The sequence below is a fragment of the Lycium barbarum genome, chromosome 11, assembly GCF_019175385.1.
Source record: "Lycium barbarum isolate Lr01 chromosome 11, ASM1917538v2, whole genome shotgun sequence".
Lineage (NCBI taxonomy): Eukaryota > Viridiplantae > Streptophyta > Magnoliopsida > Solanales > Solanaceae > Lycium > Lycium barbarum.
Window position 1 is genome coordinate 14,375,956 of NC_083347.1, and position 24,866 is coordinate 14,400,821.

At 37.4% G+C, this 24,866-nt stretch overlaps 1 protein-coding gene across 5 annotated transcripts in view; it reads right to left on the minus strand.

Moving 5' to 3' along the window:
• LOC132616650 (two pore calcium channel protein 1B-like) overlaps window positions 1-24,866 on the minus strand; it is a 30,745-nt gene that overhangs the window by 1,365 nt on the left and 4,514 nt on the right. For 3 of the 5 annotated variants that reach the window (XM_060331200.1, XM_060331201.1, XM_060331199.1), the window contains 17 exons: window positions 22,407-22,467; window positions 22,089-22,255; window positions 14,601-14,706; window positions 14,363-14,471; window positions 14,214-14,272; window positions 12,613-12,674; window positions 10,501-10,573; window positions 9,656-9,721; window positions 9,435-9,578; window positions 8,310-8,367; window positions 6,104-6,211; window positions 4,796-4,859; window positions 3,904-4,072; window positions 3,497-3,561; window positions 3,125-3,215; window positions 1,986-2,072; window positions 10-90 (listed from right to left, as the gene is read on the minus strand). In XM_060331200.1, coding sequence (XP_060187183.1) covers window positions 10-90; window positions 1,986-2,072; window positions 3,125-3,215; window positions 3,497-3,561; window positions 3,904-4,072; window positions 4,796-4,859; window positions 6,104-6,211; window positions 8,310-8,367; window positions 9,435-9,578; window positions 9,656-9,721; window positions 10,501-10,573; window positions 12,613-12,674; window positions 14,214-14,272; window positions 14,363-14,471; window positions 14,601-14,706; window positions 22,089-22,255; window positions 22,407-22,467 — 1,570 coding nt within the window. The remainder of the gene's footprint in view (window positions 1-9; window positions 91-1,985; window positions 2,073-3,124; window positions 3,216-3,496; window positions 3,562-3,903; window positions 4,073-4,795; window positions 4,860-6,103; window positions 6,212-8,309; window positions 8,368-9,434; window positions 9,579-9,655; window positions 9,722-10,500; window positions 10,574-12,612; window positions 12,675-14,213; window positions 14,273-14,362; window positions 14,472-14,600; window positions 14,707-22,088; window positions 22,256-22,406; window positions 22,468-24,866) is intronic. The other 2 variants (XM_060331202.1, XM_060331203.1) reach the window with 2 other exon arrangements.

Consider the following 24,866-nt stretch of genomic DNA (forward strand, 5'->3'; position numbering starts at 1 on the left):
AAAACTAACCTTCTTGTCACCATCCACACTTCTTGTTGAAGCCTTTAGGTTCATTTCTGCTTGAAAAGCTTCCAAGACAAATACTACAATCTGAAAGAGAACCAACCAAAGGTGAAGTGTTAGTACTGTTTAAGGATTGACGCATGCTATAGGGTTATACAAAGGATGAATTCCTAGTAAACAAGGAAGTGTCAGAACACAAAGAGAAAGTAAATGAGAAGTCAAACAAAAAAGTTAAACAGTTTCTAAGAAACTTAAAAGATGCAACGGCAACTTCTGAAGTATTCGACAGTAATAGGATATTTTATGCTACCTCGCCTTGGGCCCTTGGTAAAGAATATAATACACATATATACCAGTAATATTATCAAGAAAAAGATGTTTGACCCTTAACTTCATTCATCTTCTAATTGATATCATTATTTCTACATCCTTAACTACGTTTTTGAGACCATTTTGACTAGCCAACAACAACAGCAACATACCCAGTTGAATCCCACAGTGTGGGGTCTGGGGAGGGTTAAGTGTATGCAGACCTTACCCCCACCTTGGAAGGTAGGGAGGCTGTTTCCGAAAGACCCTCGGCTCAAAAGAAAACAAGGGAAAACAAGGGAAAAGAGTCAGATACAGACAAGCAAATCAAAGCAATGCGAAAATGAGAAATAACAAGAGCAAAGAAGTCATGATAAAACAACATGGAAAGACAAGACCCAACACACAAAAGCATGAATCAAAGGGAAAAACACAGTAGAGCAAAACTACGCCTACTAGCCATTTAGAACAAATCTAGCAACTTCAAATCAAGCAGAGCCCTCGTCATTCAGGTCATTCTATTATATCCACAGCATTGGATACTAAAACGGATTGGTTTTTGATTGACCCCTTGAGAAGGGCCGCTGAGATGGAAAGTCTAAGAGGCTAATAATGTGAACACGGCTGAGGAGGGACATGAAATCCCCACAGTTGGTTCAGAAAAAGTCCAAATTCCCGTTAATAATGGCTCCCAATAGGCAAACTCTATAAAATTTTAATTACTATATGCATAAAAATAATGTTAGTACTTCGGCAAACATTTCCCATTTATGAAAATTTTAAATCGACCATATACAAATACAACAATGAAATATAAAGATCTAGAAACTACCAGCAAGAAAGTACGGTGGTTAGCTTGAAGAGGAATTGGAAAATATATGATGTCAGATGTCTTATACAGGTGGGAAAATATTTACTCCCTCTGTCTATTTTGAGAGTCATACTTCTTAGTTTTGACTGCGAATTCAGGTATCGTATCTTTAAGTTCTTTGAAATAAAATTTAAATTTTGGAAACTAACTAAGAAGTATATAAGTCACAATAATTAACAATTCATAATATTTAAAAGGCATATGAAAAGTTTGTGGTCTAAGAAAAAGTCATTTGACTCTCGAAATCTAGGCTGTATCATATAAATTGGATGGAGGGGCAAAATGATATCTCAGTACATACTTCATACTCTAAGGAACTAAAGCATTATATTATTAGGTATAGAAAGACGTCATTTTAGGACATGGAATAAGTCAACTCATGAAAATAAATAGTTCTTAGAAGTAAGGAACTTTTAACTTTAAAAGCACACAAATGTGACATCATTTCATGAACATGTTAAGGCAAAAATAAGTCAATATTACAGTTTGCAATGCATTAGGAGAAGAGGAGGCATACACAAGGCTGGCACATAAACCATAGAAAACAACTGGATATTAATGTAATACACGTACAAGTACCTAGGATCTAGAAGCTAGCAGCCCATGGGAAAAGTACCCTCAATTTACCCAAATGGACACATTGGTCATGTGCTTATGTTATCTGATAGACTGATACAATGAACTTATGTGTAGTTACCTCTACATGAGAAGTTGGCTTTAACATCATCTGGTTTTCATCTATGTCTATAAATCTCCAGTGAAGGTCTAGAGCATTTTGCAAAAAGTTCACATGGATACTTACCAAATTTAATAGCCATAAAACAGCAATAAGATAGAAGCTGAAGAAGTAGACATAAGTCCAGGAGGTCCCTGTCAGTTCCTTGTAGCTCTGAAATGTTAAAAGCAAATTATCAGTACTTGGACAACACATGATAATAAGATATAACCTACTTAGAAGCCATTAAGTTAGGAAAGCAGCTAGGTCAGAACTGTCAAAACAGGTATTATTCATCTCAATTCTCATATATTAGCATGCTAAAGCAAAATGCATGAGATGCAAAAACTATATCAACTTGTAACAAATGACATCTCGGTACAGGTTACTGTAAGATTTATTAAGTTTCTATAGGTTCATTGAATCCTCAAAAACATTGTCTTTACATTATATATGCCGTTTGACACCCTAATCCAAATGATGTGTGACGTTGTATATCTCCTGCAAATATTTATCCTTCTACAAGTGTACACATATTGTCTATACATATTTTGTCTGTAAATTCTCATTTTCATCTAACCATAAGATTAGGAATTGGGAGTCATTAACGTGTAGTCTGCCTACACACTCTTTGTGTATGTGTGTGTGTGTGTATAGTGGCGGAACCAGGATTTCCGCCGAAGGGGTTCAAAATATAAAAAAGTAAACATACGAAGAAGCCTAAGGGGGTTCAACATCTACTATGTATACATAAAAAATAATTTTAACCTTGTAAAAACAGTGTTTTTTTCCGCCGAGGGGGTTTGGATGAACACCCTTGGCTCTATGTGGCTCCGCCACTGTGTATATATATCAGAAAATATTTACAAAAGGAAATAAAATAAAGTACTATGTATAATCGACCCATACGTTAACTATTTTATATTTAACACATCTCAATGGTAAAGTAAATTTTTGCTTCCGAAGATAATCATTTTACACTCTATATTGTTTTATCAGAGCACAGAGAAAAGTAACACTAAATGCAGTCACTTCAGGAGTTGGCTAGGCTCCATCACCAAAATCATCATTCCTCAGACCTATTTGAAATTGCTGGTTCATTAAACTTTTCCGTTACAAACACGATCGTTTTGTGTTGAATATGATTACAAAAGATGGCCCTTATGCGCAAATAGTGATTCTAAGCAGATATAATGGTAATTGAGGAAACCCTAAGATAAGAATACCTGCATCAACGGTGACCAGATTCCCATCACCAATAAATTGAAAAGTGTCACCATGCCATTTGGATAGTCATTGAAGTTAAAAAGCAAATAGCTTAGCTTGTCAAGGAAACAAAGTCGACCAATTGACTTCCAAGTAGAAACTACAAGAATATTTGAAAAATAAAATAGGATCTTGATATTATCCTATAAAACAGATTGTTCCTTTTTTTCTTTTTCTTTTAATAGATTGTTTCTTTTTTTCTCTTCAAATGATAATATCTATTGTTCTAAGAAGATAATCAAGACACGAGAAACCATTGTCTCCTCGTTGTTTGTGAAGAAAAATGACTTGCTAAATACTTTGCAGGAATTTAACAATTGACAAAAGGATACTCATAACCAGCAAGATCAGTCTTGGGTAACTTGGGGTTTCCAATATTGACAATCCCCCCAAAGATCTGCACAAGGTAAAAACAGAACCAAGGGTAAAAGGGCAGAAGGAGGCGAGAAAAAGGTTAGGCACGCAATAGTGTAATATCGATTAAAAAATGATGAGGAAAAAGGCACATGCGTTTCTTCTATGATGCCATATTGACTATGCTCTGCCTCCAAAGGAATTCTAACTGAGAAATAGATCAAATTTTGAGGACATAGTTGGCGAAGATTTTAAAAACATACAGGGTTCACTACTGCTTCAAGACAAGAATTTTGAAAGCTTTTACATGCAACAAGCAGAAGAGAGAAATGAAATCCAAGATGGACTGGTTCGCAAAGTCATAGCAGCAAAGAATCAAATATACCTGTAAACCAAGAGAGCAGTAAATGCATAAGATACAGAATATGGTCCCCAGGTATGGCAGCAGACAATGTATGAGGGTCAAAAATGTGGTAACGAAAGCATGAAATCGCTCAATGTGCATCAACAGTCTTATGAAACGCAACATTCTTGCGATAAGAAGATAGCGAATCCTGTAAACACCAGCAAACAGAAGCAATTACTATCACAGGAGCGCTAAATTGTAAAGCATCTGAAAGAAAAGACCGTGCACATTGTGCAATCCTGCTGCTGACCACTGTAAGTACTCAACAGTACATTTGTCATTCTTTTATGGTTGCACATTTCTCAGGCAGTTACATGAAACTGTTGAATTTACTAATTTATTAGGACAGAAGATATAGCTTTTTGAATTGCTTCCAGTTAATATGCCATACTTTTGAACTAGATTTTGAATTACAATCTTCTTTGGTAAGACGTAAGCTAAATTACCATTATTCTGGAGCAATATAGTCTACATGATCAGTCCACTCTTCATCTTTCCGGAGATTATACAAAGTGTAGATGATATTATGCCCAATGCAGGTTCACTATCTCTAAAAGAAAAGAAGATACAAGCCTCAAAAGGAAAATTGGGAATTTTCTCATCAGTCTCTATCTTCTAGCTCATAATTCTTATTAACTCTTCGCCTAAAGACTAGCATTCAAACGACAGCAAAAATAAAATAAAAAATACACAAATCCATCATTGAGGAATAAAAACAGAAACCAAATCATTAAGACAAGATTCTATTTCACAGCCTCAAAATCTTTTACTTGTCTATGGTAACATACTCTGGAAAATAATTAAATTACTCAAGAACAGCAAAAAAGCGTGAATTTTTAGTCACTTCAAAATAAGCTATTAAGGCCTTTACCAAGTTCCGTTGGACATGAAACCCAGACCACGAGGGCCTACCAGAGTAGTCATTTCTTCAGTAACTGTGGAACATGCAATTATCCATAAAATGAGTCAACATCTGTAACATCTGAGAAATGATTTAGCAATCTCACTATGTCCACAACTTCACATAAGTAAGAAGTTAAATTTTAAGCTAAGAACTTGACAAACAATCGATTCAAATAATTTTACGTTATTTATCAGAGAACATAAAAAAAAACTATTACAGATAATAATCCACTATATTTTGCAAAAGAACAAGCAACCACCTCCTGTAAACGAAGTAAAATTATTGGAAGTTCGCATATCTTTCATGTGAGCACCGTACTTCACATAAATTACCATCTCCCAACACGAGATCCTATTTTTCCTTCACGTTTTCCAAATCCAACTACTTTATTTGTTCCAAGTAAATTAAGAGCCTAGATTTCTTATCTCTTCCCTTTGTCCATTATTTACATGCCATGATTACTTTACCACCCACACTAACAAACTATAATAGAAAAAACACATAAAGTATGTTGTTAGTAGACATGCTGAGACAAATCACTTGAGTGTTAGTTTAGTTTAAGAACAACTCTTATTTGAGAGTAAATAAAAAGGAGAGGTTGGTAAAAGTCCTCAATAAATCAACACATAACAGAGTCAAAATGAAGAAAACATGCAATTATTCTAGGGTGGATGGACTCAAATTTATCCCTCAACAAAGCTAAATAACACCAATTTATCCCGAGCAAATCAATGAAGATACTCTACAGTTCTTTCTCCTTCCTAGAATATCAAGAAAATCCGTGGAGGAAAACTTCATTTGACAAAGAAATAATTGCACTTATACAATAAATCAAATACAACAGTAATTGCAGCTTTAATATATGAAGGCATGTATTCTTAAAATCCCACGTATTTGATAAAAGAGGAAAGGTTAATCAACTGTCTATTTTTGGGATTAAAGAAGATAAGTTGAGAACTCAACTGAGTGACTGACGTGGAAAAAGGAAATTAACAGATTTGAAAATACACATTTAGCAGAAAAAAACAAGAGCTAAAATCAATAATGGAAGAGATCCAGAAAAGGCGTACTGATATAGCTACATTTCAAATGACACCTTCAGATAAAACCTTACTTTAGTTGCAGATAAGTATGAAGAGAGCTAATTCTAAGAAATTCAAGTAGGATCAAAACAATTTGGGGTGAATAAAAAACATCAATCCAAGTGCTAGCAGTACTTCCGATACATAATTTACAAAGAGAAATCAATCAGGTTTTAAAACATCTGCAACCTACCAATGACGCAAGTGATGCAAAAATCAAATTGATTTTTACCATCCCTCCAATAGTTCTCAAAGCCATAGGTGTAAACTTTTAGTGCCATCTCGATGACATACAACCAGCCTGTGCAACAAATTAGAAAATGGTAAAAGCCTAACAAGCTTAACTTGAAGAATTAAGCATGACACAACTATTTTAAGACGAGGTCCTGCGAAGCACAATGCTCAATTTTTAACTGAGAGCACCAAGGCATAAGGATAGCAAAAGAAATTCTGGAATATTCTTATTAATTTCTCCAAAGTCGAGTTTCTGAGGTCTTAAGGAGTAAATTGACTGTAGAAGACAACATACGAACCAGTCTGTAGAGAAAATATGAACCAATTCACTAAAGAAAATGGGTTGGAACAACTCTAACTGGGATGAAGAAAAAATAAACAAATAGAATAGAGAGTTTCAATACAGAGAGAAATCTGGTTTCTTGCACTTGTCGATGGAAACTATGGAGGTAACAAAAGGAGAGTTTGTCCTGGTGTACAGAATTAGAAATTAAAATAGCAGGGTTGAGAAGGACTTTTGGGGAGTGAATGAGCTGGCCAGGGAGGGGTCAAAGGAAAGCTATTGAGAGAAGTTGTCTACTTCCTTCATGTTGGTAATGAGGAGGCTTTAATACTATCTGATTCCTATAGGAAAGAGTAGGGTGTAGAACATTATTCAGGGGAATAGAGAAGTTCTCGGAGTTCACCCATAACTATTTTCTTATTTATCTTCCTTTGACAAAGGCTAGATAAACTTCAGCTAGGTGACAAGATTCAACATCAAAATTAAAACTTGGCAGATTTTCGTGTCCACCATTTGGGAGGAAATCATACGGAATATGCTGCATGCCATTTTCTTCAGGTTGATCTCAGACTGCTTGCCCACACACGAGCCCCTTTTGGATTCAAGAATATGTGGCTAAAGACAACAGAGTTCGAATAGAGCGGGAGTGGAGAAGCTGTGATGCCACAGGCAAACCATCATTCTGGTTAGCACAGAAGGTCAAATTGCTGAAAGGGCATACAAGGGTGTGAAATAGAGAGGTTTTTGGAGGGTAGGTGGGGGGTGGAAAGACTGGAATGGGTGTGGGAGTTTAGGCGAAGGAAAGAGGAGTTCACGAGGGAGTTAGTTTTGTTGGCAATAGCCTAGGAGGCTAGTTGGAGAGAAAAATAGAGGCCTTGTGGTTGAACGAGGGAGAATTAGATTGGAAAATGGGAGGACTTTCATATGATCTAAAGAAGTGGATGGGTGGTGTATGAAGCGAGGAGGAGCTGAGAAGAGCAATTGTGGATTTTTATGAACACTTGTATATTCAGCCAATTGCTTGTTATACCATTCACCAAAAGTTGTTGGTGAGGGAGGAATCAGGTTTCCCGCACATGTCAAATTGGATACCTAGAGCGCCTAGAGAGGTGTGTTTCTCTGGTTGGTTGGCAGTGGTAGAGCAGTGCTGACAGTTGAGAAACCTGAGAAAGAGGAGGATAGCATGCGCCAGTTGGTGCGTCATGAGCAAATGTGTGGGCACGGCTGTGGATCACCTACTGTTACATGCAAGGCGGCAACACAGTTGTGATGGGAAGTGTTGCCCCACTTGCACTTTGTAGGTCCCATGGAGGGAGTGAAACATGAGAGCTTTTAACGGGGTAGAGAGTAGAGACCGACTTTATATATTTCAGGAATAGCTTCTTAGTTTTGGTTTCTTTTTAGGGCACCCATGAGATCCCAATGTGCATAGAAGATTGGATGCATTTTGTAGAGAATCATAATTTTTTTGCAGGATCTTTTTTTTGATTAAGCACCGGGTGTCCGGGTCTCTTTGAGCCCCGACTAATCCCGGGGGTGCACAGGCCCTCGGCAAGGAGTTTCCCGCAAGTGCACCACGGGTAATTCAGGGTTTTACCCCAGTCCGATGGCCCTCAGAAATTGTTTGCACCCAGTGGGTTTCGAACTTGAGACCTTGAAAGGGAGCACCCCAAGAATCATAATTTTTTTGCAGGATCTCTACTTTTTGTGTTTGGTATACGAATATTTTTTATAAAATTATTTTACATTATAAAAAAAGAAAGAAAATAACTTCTAGCAATTGTGGTCAAAGTCAAACTACAACCAGACCGTGATTAATGAAAAAGGAGTATTTTTGAAAAAATAAATGGTGCCAAGGTGTGAAACTTATTATGCAACTTACCAAAGATATTCTCTGCCTTCTGCCAAAAGATTTGAGCCGAGTTATTCTGCACATCAAGCTAGAATTCACCAGCAGTAAATTAGTGAGATTAATTCTGAACTTAGAAAAGATTTAGACATAGATAGTGGAAGAAGGAAAAAGATTTAGACATAGATAGTGGAAGAAGGAACAGGATATTTCTTGAAGCACAGAAGTCTTTGTTTCATCGCATGGACGCAAAAACTCAGCCGCAAAGGAAAGATTCCTCAATGACATCCATTAAAATAAAATTTTAAAAAGAGAGAGAGAAACTGGTGGATAATATCATGTGAGGATCTCAAGTCCACTGTCTTTCTTTTTCCTGTGAGAATGTAGATTAGATCTTTCCGAAGTCAAATGGTCAGTAAAATGGTGCCAGTCCTTTCAAAATAAAACATCTGAAGAGATGGTTTATAGGTAGTTAAATGGAAGCTTAACAATGTCACTATGTTATACTAATCAGACATAGATACTACATTCTTGACATTGCACCCACACAGTAAGAAAGCACTAGACAGTAGCCAAAGCAGAAGAGAAAAGTTCCTCAGTTGTCAGAAATTCAATGTTCATGTGTGTCAATAAACAAGAATGTGGAAGAACTTCCTTGTAGTATTACTCCAAGAATGAGAGTTATTTATACATGTACAACTAAATATATCTAAGGAAACAAAATAAAAATAAAAAATCCTAAATATCTCTGCCTATAAGGCTATAATTGTGCTATGGATACTATATGAGAAGTTGCCTATCTACATTAGGTGTCTATGTACATTCTGTAACAAGGTGCGATGGGGTTTGGTGGAACTTCTTATAACAAAGGGAAGGATGCCAAACATAAACTTAACAACTACAACAATCAGGCAGTTGGTAATTAATACCAGGTTGAGGGTCAGTGATGTATTGTCTCCATCATTTTTACCTGGAGAGTAATGTATTGTCTCCATCATTTTTACTTTATAGACATTATTGTAAGCAATTAAAAGATATCATTGATCTATGTTCAAACAAGACAACCCTCTTATAGTCCTACAGGCTGGGGCTACTCACTGAAATATAATTAACTCGATCCAAAGTTCAACTAAAGATTTAGATGGCTTTGATTCATACCGTAGTTTCAACAATAACAGCAACAAAATTGACAAGGAGAATGAACACTATTATGCACTCAAATGTAGGGCTTCGGATGAAGTCTTTCAACTTCTTTGATGCTGGTGAATGATAGAGTCTTGGACATGTCTCAAAGATTGAGCGCTGCAACAGAAAGCAGCTTATGAGATTTACCATTACAACCTGTAAAGTTTTAATTGAAAGGGGAAAAATGGACTCACTGAAGCTTTCTCTTCAAATTTTAGTGCAATGACATTGCATAGTCTAGCAAATTCATCCAAATTTATCTGCACTTCAAACAAAGGAACTCATGAGATGAGTAGAACAGCAAAATTGGAAGACAATGCAAGCAAATTCATGATTGAGAACAGACTTCCTTCACGAGGAAGAAGGAAGAAAGGGTGATTGGCAGTAGAGGTAGTGGCGCGAAGAGAGAAAAGAAGAACAAAAATTTAAAACTCAAAATTAGGGGGAAGGGTCTAATTTGCGCTTGAACTATGCGAAAGGGTCAAATTTGCCCTTAAACTATGTGAAAGGTTCAAATTTATCCTCCATTTAAACAACGTAATCCTTAATTGTGTGACCTGTGGCATCACCGGGTGCTAAGCTTCCACCATTTAAAAATAAGTGCAAATTTGTTCCATTTCGCATAGTTCAGGGGAAAATTTGACCCCAACTAGTAACAGCGAGGGCATATTTGACCCCAACTATTAACGGAGGGTAAATCTATTCCATTTCGCATAGTCCAGGGGAAAATTTGACCCTTTACCCCAAAAAAATTCACAAGATAAATTGTAACAAAGAAAACGGAGCTAAAGCATAATAGCAAGACAAGAACCATAGTTGCTATTATGTGTTGGCAAAGAACAAAATTTCTGCTAGAGCCTTAATAAATATAATGGGGGCATCATTGTGATGGTCCTTATCCAATCTATATAAAACAGATAGAGCAAAGGCAGTAAAATTCAATAATGACAACAATTCAAATGTGTACAAATCAAAACCGGAGAATAAACAAAAATGAATTCACCTCACTGCATCAGTTAATTAAAAGATTCATAAGTACCATAGAGTCACAAGTAACATCCAGCTTGTTGAATACGAACTCAAAATCATCTCTGGGAATTTCTGGTATCGTCCTGAAGACATTCAAAACATAATGTATTTCAATGTCTACTGCTAGATGTACAACCATAACAGCTGTACATGAAACGAAAAGTCAATGACATGAGGAAGATCCATGTATCAAAGAGAAGATAACATTAAGTCAATCCAAACACATAAAATTTTGTAAATAGGTAGAGAAGGAACATTGATAATATTATCCCCAAAGAAAAATAAATAATAACTAGTACTCCTATTATTTTTTATTTTTTTTGGATCAAGAAAATATATTTCATTCATAAACATGGCCAACATGGCTGTATACAAGGGGTATACCAAAAGGTAAAGGATCTACAAAATATGATTCTCTACAAACTCCGTCCAATCGTCTGTACAACAAGGAACTTTCTGTGTACACCAAAAGAAAATAAGGGATCGAAGACTACTTCTCAACTGAGAGAAACTCGACTCTACTCCTTCAATGGCTCTCCTATTTCTCTCATTCCACACAACCCACATTAATGCAAGTGGAACTATGTTCCACGCCTTTCGTCTTCTCCTTCTTCTTCCGCTCTTCCAACTAAACATAAGATCTTTCACAGTTTTTGGCATTACCCATGGAGTGGCAAACCACCTAAACATGTCCCGCCATAATAGTACTCCTATTATCTAAAGCAGAGGACTATTAATGATAGAGGTAGTCCTAAGTACACATATATACACTCGTTATCCACATAAAACCTTTCTTAACTGTCCCTTCCTTTCCCAGTCAGTAGTAAACTGGCCCAGAGAAAAGAGAAACCTGAAGGAACTGAACCCATACTGGTTTTGTATATAGTCAATTTCCCATAGATGTATCTTTTTATTAGGTGTACTTAATACAAATAACTACGGTACTACCTTTTCAAAATGCTTTAATTAGCTAGTTTAAACCATAGGAGCTCCCTTCTTGTCATGAAACTACATGCCTAATCTTAGGTATTCCGAAGTGACTTCAAGTTGAGGGGAAGTAATCTAAACTTCTAAAATGATCATCAATTTCACACTTGATTATCAAATCACAATGAGTCAATGATCAGTGAGCAGTTTTAAATGGCCAAAAGGTATGAAGTGAATCTTATCTAGAAGAGACTACTAGCTAATTAACTGCCCTCTTCCTTATCACTCTGTTAGCTCATGACCTGGTTCAGCCTCCACTATTAAGATCAGATACTGCTGTTTCAGTGTATCTCTTCACTAGCAATTCAGGCATGAGATGCATCTTGAATCCAAGGGGTATATGATTACACAGTTTACCCAATTGGGCCTACTATAAGAGATCTGAACTAGCTATATCACAAGCCTAATTCTGAGAAACAAACTGACACCTGTAGTTGCACATAATCAGTACATGAACAACCAACAGTTTACATGTAAACCATAAAATACAAGTACTGGAAATGTCTCCTATATCATTATGTCAATTTTTACTTTTATAGCATATCACTATCAAAATAACAATATTCTGTTCTCTCAGATAAATGGATGATATTCTTCTTAAAAGCTAAAGGCAAAAGGTAACTCTGTTTTTTTTTTAATAAGGAAAATAAAAGGTAACTATGTTTTTCTTGCTCAATTGACCTCTTAAAGAAATAAGTAGAAGGTTCCCACACGTGCCACTTCTTAGAAGCAAGTAATTGGCTTCTGAAAATCCAATTTTGGAGCCATTAAGGATATTTTTAGGTTTTGTGATGACTGGGGCATAACGGATGGCCTATGCAGGAATGCACCTATGACAGTGTGTGCAACCAGGTCAATATTCTAACTGAATCCCTAAAGCAATAAAAGGTTCATAGCTAAATAATCTCGCATATCAGTACTGAAAAACTCACGTCCCAAAACACAGTTTCACTAATTGTCTGCTAGAAAGCTTATAATATTGAATATAGTACAACATGTTGGTCTAGATTTTATCAAACAGCTTTATCTAGTTGCAACTGTTAGGTCAATTTCAGTTTAAGGAAGCCAGATTATAGCAGCAGAACTCCTGTATGGCCAAAATGCATCGGGAGGTCACATGGAGAATGAATTTTACCTGTATTTGTTAAGTTCCTCAAACAGAAGGATACATTGCTCTTTGTTGATGAACCCATTGTTCTGCCAATATTGAAAGAAACAACTTTTAGGGAGCGGAAACAAAAAAGATTTAAGGTCACACATTAAATCAGTTTGTGAACTTATACCATAAGCTCTAAGATGGAATTTGGGGCAGTTCTATAAGGAGAGGCAAACATTATCTTCATAAAGTTATATCTCTAGATAGAGAAACAGGTTTATAAATCAGAAAATGTTTACCAATTAAGTTTTTGTGACAAAAATCTGTGGCAGTACGTTCTCCTTTACCATTTCCTTCTTCTGCCTTCTCCCTCTCTCTATCTATCACACTGACACGCACATATGTAGGTACATATATGCATCAACCAACCTGTTTGTGATTATTCAGGGAAGGGGAGCAAGGAAGGGAGTGCTTTTAAAGTTGCATTATATATTATTAACGGAAAAGGTCCAAAAATACCCCTGAACTATTGAAAAAGGCTCATAAATACCCTCCTTCCACCTTTTGGTCTAAAAATACCCTTCCATCCACCTTTTAGGTCTAAAAATACCCTTAAGGTTTGTTTTTGGCTCAAATATACCCCTCAAACTAACAAGTTAAAATTAACTCTTTTAAAAAGCCAAATGGCAATTTGTAATTGGTCAATAATAAAATTCCGTAATTTAAAAAAAATCCAAATTTTAAAAAAAAAATTGCCAATAATAAATTTCCAGTAATTTAAAATTCCAGATTTAAAAAAAAAATTGCCAATAATAAAATTCCGTAATTTACATATTTTTTTTTAAAATTGTGTGGAAACTTAAAAATTAAAAACTAAAAAATTTAAAAATATGAACGAAACTGTTTTTTTTTTTTTTGCATTTCGTGAATTAATCAACGAAATATGTTTTTTTTTTGCATTTCGTGAATAAAAAAACGAAATAGGAAATTATAATTTTTTTTTGCATTTCGTGTATTAAAAAACGAAATAGGATAAAAAAAAATTATTTTCGTTCATATAAAACGAAATGCAAAAAAAAAACATATTTCGTTGATTTATTCACGAAATGCAAAAAAAAAAAAAAACATATTTCGTTGATTAATTCACGAAATGCAAAAAAAAATCAGTTTTGTTCATATTTTTTAATTTTTAAATTAAATAATATATGTGTCCAATCACAAAATGCCATTTGGCTTTTTAAAAGAGTTAACTTTAACTTTGTTAGTTTGAGGGGTATATTTGAGCCAAAAACAAACCTTAAGGGTATTTTTAGACCAAAAGGTGGAAGGAGGGTATTTATGAGTCTTTTTCAATAGTTCAGGGGTATTTTTGGACCTTTTCCGTATTATTAACAACTAAGCTATTTCACATACCTGTTTCTGCATATGAGAATACAAAAAGAGGTTTGTCAACTAGAGTCACGTAGAACTGTATAAAATGCCTCTTTCTAGTTTTTAATAAAATATCTCATCTTATACTGGGATTCTTTCCATCACTTCTACTTTATTAAAAAATATAATCCCTCTTCTTTTTGGTGCTAGATAATATTTCTCTGTGAATTTCATTTATGAACACACTAAGGCAACAACGTGTGACTTACAAGGGGCATATGAGATATGAGAGAGATTTTTATTAACAGCTGGTACTGCCGTATCTCTTCTAGAAAAAGGAAAAAACAAGGATATAAGCTTCTCGTCCTTTTTAAAAGGGAGAGAAACATATTCTGTGTGGAAACCATAGAAGCTTAACTGGAAAACAGGTTGTCAAGTGTCCAACTCACGGCATTATCGATCACGCTAAATGCTTTTTTCAAAATCCTTAGCCTCATTTGATCCTTTTCAGCCACTTGTTTTTCAAGCTACAACCAAAAAAGAATAAATAATTATCCAGGTGCAAAATCTACAGAAAATATCAGTGCTATGGTAAATATAATAACATGGTAGCTGTGCTTTCTGGTAGCTTATAGCTAAAAAGATAGAAATGTTACCTCACTCATGAAGCTATCATATACACCAGCGAGAATTAAGTTGGTGACAACGTAAATGCTCAATAGCACGTAGAGAATAAAAAACAAGCAATACCAACGTGAGTCCCTGAAAGGAAAAATACACAATGCAGGTTTCAACGGGACTTGAAAGAATTAGAACAAGGAGAGGCAAGTCAGTCCAACATTCAAGAGACTTCATACAGAAAAAAATCTAAGTTCAACATTAAGATTAATAAGAGCAAAGGCTCAGTAAGAAAGCTTGGCAATGAGAAAAGATGTACCTTCGCTCATGATAAAGAAATGTATCTTGGGCCTAACTCAACCCCAAAAGCTAGCTCATGAGGTGAGGATTACCCAAGACCATCTAAAGAGACCAATTTCCATCCCTTACCAATGTGATAACTCAACAACCCCTCGCAAGCTCAAGACTGGACATATGGAGCGTGGACAATATAAGATAGGGGCTCAACATCGAGTAAACCATGACTAGGGATGGATCTTTGCTCTGATACCATGATAAAGAAATGGAAAAGATATTGACTGGATATACTAGTCAAAAATGCTCCCAGACACAGATTCCCAGGTAAGAGAAAATAGATCCAGATCTGATTCTCTCTCTCCTCAAACCACCATCGCAGCCCTCACTCCAGCATGACTCCAACTTTCTCTCTCCTCCATAGCCTCCATCTACAGCCTTTTTCGTCCTTTTTGCTTTCTCTCTCCTCCAAATCTTTTCAGATCTACCCTCTGTCAGTTTCTCTCTCCTCCAAATCTTTTCAGATCTACCCTCTGTCAGTGCCGGAAAATAACTGGTGACATCGGCGACCTCTGGCAGTGCCGGAAAAATTTTCCGGCGACCGGAAAAAACTCCGGCGACCTGAGTTACTGCCGGCAGAATCACCGGTGACATCTGACAATGCCGGCGACCACATCAATCAACATAAAACTCCTTCAGTGGTCATTTCAGTCTCTTCAGTGACTTCCATTAGAAACATGCAGGGCTCACACCTTTTTTTCATCAGTGGGGATAAATCCTTTGAACTCAGGAATACGGGGGATAAATATTATAACTGGTTTTCATTAATAGAAAGGGGCAAGAGATATACAAGCAAGATCAATATGGATATTCAGAACCTGAGATGGGTGTGCGAAGCGCTTATTCAAGCATCAAAAGGTACTGGTCGACTATATAGAAGGTGGGGTAGAAAGCAACAACACAATCTTTTCAGAGTTTACCAAAACTTCAATGTTTATGGTAGATTTGTTCGCATAGAGGTTTGGCATGGTTCATCTAAAGCAGCAGTGATAATCCCTGAGATCAGCCTCAACAGTGGATGGTCAGATATTGCGAAGAAAATCCTTCGATTTCTGAAAGAATTCAGCGAAGCAGAGCCACTGCTTCCTCCTCCCCCATTGACAAAATCTTATCGTGCAGCTGCTAGCATTGACAGATGGCCAGAAATAAGTCGAGGAACGAACAAAGGAGAATTGAATGAAAAACATCCTCTGCACAGAAGCTTGGTTGGCACCTTCAATGATCCATTTCATCACAGTCCCAATCCCGAAACTATTCAGAAATGGTTCATTAGTAGATGGAGAGTTACTGCTGGCATCAAAGTCATACCTTTAGACCACAATCAGTTCCTCTTTGAGCTTCCTTCCAGGCAAGAGGCAATAAGGGTAAAGGCAGGGAATTGGTTCTGGAACGGAAGACATCTTTCTTTAACTTGGTGGTCGCATGACATTTTCTCATTGCAATCTGGCAACTGCTCGGAAAACATATGGTTGAAAGTTTTTGGAATCCCCCTAAATGCTTGGTCAATGGACACTTTTGAACATATAGGGGCTCGTTGCGGGGGTTATATCGGTGTTGATGAAGATACGAAGAACATAACCCACCTGATCTGGGCTCGTATCTGCGTCAAAAAATCAGCTATGAAGTTTCCAGCAAGTTTGAATTTTGAATTTGATGATAGGATCTTCGAATTGCCAATAATTAAGGAAATCCAGTCTTTCTCTTTACATGCTGGTCCTTCGACTGGTTTGCCCGAGGTTGGTAATAAGATGGGGTCAAATTCTCTCTCAGTTCCACGTGCTAACACCATTAATGATTCACATGACACACGTGTGGAAGAACCTGTGGAGAAAAGAAGGAATTCGAAGGATTTAAACACAAATGGGCGGGCCTTATTCTCTTCTAATAGTCAGGGCAGTAAGAAACACTACAAAGGGAGAACTTCATTAGCTTTGAACGGCGGTTACTACACTAAAGGCCCACTTACAAGCAAACACTTCAAGCAACACAAAAAGAAGCAAGTGTGGAGATCATCTGTACCAAAGCTGGACCCATGCTGCTTCAGAGCTTCATCTTCCTTGAATGCTTCATTCTCTTTTGATCCTTTTGAACTAGAAATTCAAGCTTCTAGTCTCAGGGATTTGGACCTCATGGAGGGGACACTATCCGAGCCTGAAGCAGATGATGAAGCGGTTCACGCAGGACACTCGATGAACTCACATATACCCAAACCGATATTCTCAGCACTGTCAGTTTCAAATGAATCTGACTCTGGTATCTCATCTCAGTCCTACAACAGTTTTCTTCCTTTGCCTTGGCATGATCCACAAATTCAAACTGTTGATATCCCTGAGGTGGTGGAAACCTCAAAATGGACGAAGTTGACAATGATGAAGGCTTGCAAAGTGTTGGGGGTAAATGTTGTTGGGTTTGAACATGAACTTCTGGGAATTATTCTGAGAATGGAGGAAAGAAGGAAAGTGCAGATTCTTGAGCAAAAAAATAAAACAGGAGAATTAAAGAAAGGGAAAAGCAAAGCAGTTACTGAACTTAAAAGATTGGATTGGGGTCTCCAGGACGGGAGTGGGAAGAAAGAGAGGGGCAGGTCTCACAAGGCTCATTCCAGATGAGAGTTAAAACACTCAGCTGGAATGTGCAGGGTCTCAACAATAAAGACAAGAGAAGCACTTTGAAATCTCTTATTCACAAGTGGGAGTTGATATTATTTGCCTGCAGGAAACCAAAATAGAGACATGGAATCCATCTCTAATCAGGCAAATTTGGGGAAACAGATGGATCTCTTGGGCAGAAGTCAAAGCAATTGGTACCAAAGGAGGGATATTAATAATGTGGGACAAAAGAGCTTGGAAATGTGTTGATTTTGAAGCAGGAGCCTTTTCTTTATCATGTAGATTCGAAAGTCTTGCTGAGGATTTCAAATGGGTTTTTACTAGTGTTTATGGCCCTCATACCAATCCAGAAAGGGAGGATCTTTGGCTCGAGTTAGCATCTATCAGGGGATTGTGGTCCGACCTATGGGTCATAGGAGGGGATTTCAATGTGTGCAGATTTGTGGGGGAAAGATTGAACTGCGTTAGAAGATCAAGGGCGATGCTGGGCTTCTCCAACACTATTCTAGACCTGGATTTGATTGACCCTCCACTTCAGGGAGCACAATTTACCTGGTCAAGAGAGGAGGAGTCTCTCCAAGCCTCTAGAATTGACAGGTTCCTTATCTCAACAGAATGGAGTGAGATGTTCAATACTATCAAACAGTACCCTTTGCCTAGAGTTTTTTCTGATCATAAACCAATTATCCTGGAAAGTGGTGATTGGGAGACCACACCTTCTTATTTCAAATTTGAAAACATGTGGCTTCAAGCTGAGGGTTTCATGGACATGATAGAAGGATGGTGGATTTCTTACACTGTATTAGGCACCCCAGACTTTGTGCTAATGCAAAAACTAAGGAATCTCAAGAAAGACATTACTAAATGGAATAGGGAGGTCTATGGAACAATCGAGACTCAAAGGAACAAGGCACTCAAAGAACTTTGGAAGCTGGACCAGTTAGCTGAGCTCAGAGCACTCTCTACAGAAGAGAAAGGTCAGACATTGAATCTCAAGCTTGAACTTCAGCAAATAGCAACCGCTGAAGAGATCTCATGGAGACAAAAATCAAGATGTTTATGGTTGAAAGAGGGGGATAAGAATACAAAGTTTTTTCAAAGAATGGCCAACTCTCATAGAAAGGGCAATACCATTGACAGACTCAAAATAGGGAATGAAGTAATTGAAGACAAAGGAAGGATCAAGGATGGTATTCTGGAGTACTATCAACAAATTTACAAAGAGACTGAATCTTGGAGACCCTCAGCTGTCTTTGAAGGTCTGTCAAGTCTCAACACAGTTGATAAAGAGGACCTTGAACTTCCTTTCACCGAAATGGAGATTTCAGAAGCTCTCATGACTTGTGCCCCTGACAAAGCTCCAGGCCCTGATGGTTTCACTATGGCCTTCTTTCAGAAATCATGGAACTTCATCAAAGCAGACCTGCTAGCAGCTTTTAATTTCTTTCATCAGAACTGCCAAATGGTGAGATCATGCAATGCCTCTTTCATTGCTCTTATCCCAAAGAAGAAAGGGGCCGCAGAGCTTAGAGATTATAGGCCTATAAGTCTGGTAGGCAGTGTCTACAAATTGCTGGCCAAAATTTTAGCTAAGAGGCTGGGAAAAGTGGTGGATTCCCTAGTTTCTGGACAGCAGAGTGCTTTTCTGAAGAATAGGCAGATCACTGATGCATCTATGATTGCCAATGAAGTGCTAGACTGGAAAATTAAAAGTGGAGAGACTGGGATCCTATGCAAATTAGATATTGAGAAAGCTTTTGATCAGCTTAACTGGGCTTATTTAGTCAACATTTTGAAGCAAATGGGTTTCGGGGAAAGGTGGATAAGGTGGATTTATTTCTGTATTTCGACAGTGAAGTTTTCAATTCTGGTGAACAGAAGTCCAGTTGGGTTTTTCTCTTCTCAAAAGGGACTCAGGCAGGGGGATCCATTGTCCCCTTTCCTCTTTATCATTGCGATGGAAGGATTATCTCAGCTGTTAGCAAAGGCCAAAGAACTTCACTGGATTCAAGGGTTCTAAGTGGGCAGAAATCCTTCCACCTCAGTCTCAGTCTCTCATCTACTGTATGCAGATGACACCCTTATATTTTGTGGAGTTGATTGTCAGCAGGTCTCTAATCTCAACACCACCCTCATGATCTTTGAGGCCATCTCTGGACTTCATATCAATATGCTTAAGAGCACTATATATCCAGTGAATGAAGTGGCCAACCTAGAAGCTCTTGCTGATATTCTTAGCTGCAAAACAGGCTCCTTTCCCACCACATATTTGGGACTTCCTTTGGGTGCTAAATTCAAATCATCTGGGATATGGAGTGGGGTCATTGAAAGAATGGAGAAAAGACTAGCCACTTGGCAGATGCAATATCTCTCATTGGGTGGCAGGCTCACCCTCATCAAAAGTGTCCTAGACAGCATTCCCACTTACTGTATGTCACTCTTCCCTATGCCAAGCTCAGTTCTAAAGCAAATTGACAGGCTTAGAAGGAAATTCCTATGGGAAGGTAACAGTGTTACTCATAAATTCTCTTTGGTCAAATGGCAATCAGTTATTCAACCCAAAGGCCAAGGGGGGCTGGGGATTAGAAATCTTAAGTTTCATAACAATAGCCTACTCATGAAGTGGCTTTGGAGATATGGTCAAAATGAGGCAGGGTACTGGAAGGAAATCATCAAAGCTAAATATGGTATTCAAGACCACTGGACTGCAAAGAAAAGCAATGAACCACATGGTGTTGGAGTATGGAAACACATCAGTAGTCTCCAAGAGGAATTCTTCCAGGCTGTCTCATTCAAGGCTGGAAATGGGCTCAAGATCAGATTTTGGCAGGACAAATGGCTTGGGGACACACTTTAGTAAAAGACTTATTTCCCTCACTATTTCTGATAGCTTCTAACAAAGAAGCAACATTAGTTCAATATAGAGTTAACAACTGTTGGACACCAATTTTAAGGAGAAATTTACAGGATTGGGAAGTTGATGATTTTCTTTCTCTATTAGAAAGTTTGGGGCAAAGTACTTTGGTGGCAGATTTTCAGGACAGAATCCTCTGGGGAAATTCTAAGGAAAAGATTTTCACTGTGAAGGAATGTTACAACAACTGGAGCTCTCAAAATAGCCTTTTAGAGGTCTGGCCTTGGAAGCTTGTATGGAGAACCAGACAGCCTCTCAGAGTTACTTGCTTCACTTGGACTGCACTAAAGGAAGCATGCCTAACACAAGACAATCTTAGAAGGAGAGGTTTAATCGTCGTTAACATGTGTATCATGTGCAAGCAGACCAATGAGAGTGTCAACCATCTATTTTTGCACTGCCCTGCAGCAGCTAGCCTCTGGTTTTTCTTCTACTCTATGCTTGGTCTACAATGGGTAATGCCCTTCAACATCAAAGATGCATATGCTAGCTGGATACTCTGGAGAGTTGACAAATCCATTAAAAGAATCTGGAGAATGATCCCAGCAGTAATTTTTTGGACCCTATGGAAGGAGAGAAACAACAGATGCTTTGAAGGAATCTCAACTCCTATTTGCTCTCTAAAGTCTAGGTGTTTAGTTAGTCTTTTTAGTTGGCATTTTTTTGCCCCTGTAAACAATGTGGGTAACTTTCTAGACTTTGTCAGCTCCTTTTCTCTAGTTCAGTAGAGATAGGATATCTTTAGATTGTTCTACAGGTTTTGGCCAAGTCTGTCAGCTTTTCCCATCTGTAACCTTGCATCTCCTTGATGTTTTACTAATGAATTTTATTACTTTACCAAAAAAAAAAAAAAAAGAAATGGACATTAGGCCTAACTCAACCCCAAAGCCAAGCTAGAGGTGAGGATGATCCAAGATCAAGACCATACAACCCTAAAGCACGGTGTAGCCCTCAAATCCCCCTGCCTAGGATTGGACATCTGTGCATGTACAATATAAGATGCGGCCCAACATCAGGCAAACAATGAATTGGGATGGGCTTGACTGTAATACCATGTAAAAGATGGACATTCGGGCTAACTCAAAACCAAAAGCTAACTCATGAGGTGAGGATTGCCCAAAACCGTATAAAGAAACCAGTTTCCCATCCCGAAACCGACGTGGGGCTCAACACCCCCTCCACGCTCAAGATTGGACATATGAAGTGTTGACAATATAAGATAGGGGCTCAATGTGGGATAAACCATGAATTGGGATGGATCTGGATCTTATACCATGATAAAGAAATGAATCTTGGGCCTAACTCAACCCCAAAAGCTAGATCATGAGGTGAGGATTGCCCAACACAGTATAAAGAGATCAATTTCCCATCACCATATCAATGTGGGAACTCAACAACTCAGATCGTGCTCTTTTCTTGATAATGGTAACAATAACTCAGATTGTGCTCTTATTATGTTATTATGGGTTTTTCAAGATTATGAAGGTTGGGAGCCCTGTGTTCTATTGCAGCTATAAGTATAACCAAAACTCAGAGCTTTTAATGACAGATTGCTACCTTACCTGTTATAGATTATAGATTTTGTCAAACTTCAATGGTATTACAGAGGGTCAAAGGGAGACTAAAGACAGTTTTTTAAGGCCACGTACTTGTATGCAGGGATCCATACATCTGGATGGTTTGATGCCGTAAATAAAAGGAACATCTGGTATAACGTCGCACCATATGAAGTAAACATAGTTTCTCCCTGCTGGGTGTCTTTAAAGAAGGCGTATGCTAACCAGCTCGAGAATAGAAGAAATAAAGCAGATAAAGCCTGCAAAGGCAGATAAGAAAGAGGAAGGCTAGGGTCAGAAAGTATGACATGAATTCAGGTGCAAAATTAAGTTTATCATATCAAAATGCATAAAATGTTTGTTATACACTATAAAATAAACTATTAAACCCCGAAGATAATGATGACTAACCACAACATTAAGGTATGTACCAAGCATTCCTGCAAGGAGGAGGAAGCCATCTTGTAGTTCCCTGTTGTCAGAAAAATAGAATTATGATCATATTAGCAACCAAAGCTATGAACGCAAGCCCTCAAGAAAAGTTCATTTCACCAACAACATTATCTGGGCATGAATGTTGGGTCTCAAGATGAATGTCGTGAGAATGCAGATATTGAGATAGATATTCGATCATACAAGATTGGATAAGAACGGATTACATCTCATAGAGCGGGAAAGTACCACAAGTACATAATAGAAATGAGAGGAATTCACTGGAGATGATCTGATAATATATGCATAAACCTCTAGATGCATCAATCACGTAGGTGTGACAATATGGTTATTGAAGATAATAAAATTGAAGATAGACCTAAAATTATATGGAGAGTAAGTTGTCTAAAGAGATATAAAATCTCTTTAAACCAATGCAAACATAACCAACAAAATGATATGAAGGAAACAAGGGATGAAATATGCGATAAACAACTAACTGAGATTTATGCAGCAATATTTTTGGTTTAAGTTGGGCACTTCCAGGAAGCTTTAAGGAAATTCATGTATGGAGCAATTTCAGAGTTGATAAGTCCATCAGAGCACTTGGAAGATGACTCCCCGATTTTATTGTCTGGAGCATCGGGAAGGAAAGGAAGCAGAGATGCTTTGAAGGTCAACTTCCGTACACACTAAAAGCTAGATGTTCACTAAATCTTTTGGCTTGGAGAAATCATTTTGATGTAAATAGTTCATTAGATTTCTTAGATTTTGTAAGCTCCTTGAGCAGTTAGGAGGACTTTACTTATCAGGAGACTTGCCTTTTTTGTAATCAATTGAATCCAATGGATGATTTTTTTAATGAAAGCTTACCTAAATTGAAAAAAAAAAAATTGGGATTAAAATGAGTTATTTGTGTAGTTCCACATATCAGATATTGAGAACAATAATTTGCCTAATACTCAAATTACTTAATACTGGAATTAAAGTCACCTGAACAGAGCCGATTGATATAGAATTTCATATAGTCCCAAACTGATTTGGAATTGAGGCAGAGTTGATACACTGATTAATTCACCCTAACTATCCGATACCATAATGAAGAGTTCAATTTCGCTATACATTTTCTGAAGTACTTGTCATTACTTTGTGCTGATAAAATTAAGTCTATAACAGTTGTAACTTCAAGTGAAAATTATGTAGTTAGCAGAGTGAAATTGTACTGATTGCAATTTAGCCTTTGACACAGATAGAAAAGAGTTGTGCTCTCTAGTTTGCTTAACCCTGTTGCCTCTCATTGTTCTGAGAAGCCACTTCTTTCTAAGTTAGAGAAGGAATCAATTCAAAGGGGGTGGCCTTGCCTGTACAATCAAATAGTTCAGGGTAGATCCCAACAGCAAATTTGAACAAGCCTTTCTAAAATGTCGCCAATGCATCATCTTATATGTATACACTAACACAACACTCAATAATGATGATGATAATAATACTAACTGGAATGGAGTCATGGACTACACAACGCAGAAGCAGATGGATGGGTATATCACTACGTAAGATATTTCATTTTCTCAGATAATGCTATGTTGTCTAACTTTTGGAGTTGAGTTAGGGCCAATGTCCATTTTTCTCATGTATCAAAGCAATACCCATCATTGTGTCATCCACGCTCTAGTTATCCAGTCCTGGGCATATGAGGGATTGTTAAGTCCCACGTTAATTGAGGGTACGGGTGATGCATCTTTGTAGTCTATTATGTACTATTTTAACTATGCATATGAAGTCAAGGAACCACCCGTTTGAATTGATCTAAATTAGAGAACATGTTACCTGAAGTTTCATATGGACCCATGCACCTGTCTTATTTACTGATAAAAATGTAAGTGGACCGATGCATCTGCTGGTGCATTTCTGTAACCTATCCGCTAGCTGCTTATCAATATAATGTTAGAAATCCCTATGAAGTCAGAATTCTTTTGATAGCACAAGCAATGCCGCCCTTAATTGACTCCTTTAATCTAACCTTACAAGGATGGTGAATTTTGAAGGGAATAAAAGTCAGTGAAATAAACTAGATGTGAAGAATTGGATCTTGGGCCTAGTCAACCCAAAAAGATAGCTCATGAAGGGATACGAACCTTCATATTTTCATCAATGGAATGTATTTATAATTAAATCATACTATATCTGAGAGGTTCGTGCTTATTACGAAATGAAATTTTGTGATTACTAGCACCTAACTTACGCAAACAGTGGAATCATATTCAGCAGGCTAACTGGCATGTCCAAGATATACTATACAAAATTCCAGCACTTCCTTTTTTCTTTTCTTTTTCTTTTTCTTTTTTCTTTTGATAAGTCACAATTGAAGCTCATTCAAGAAGTAGAAGCAGCACAATGGACCCAGAGAGAGACAGACAGGGAGGACAGAGAGATTAGAAT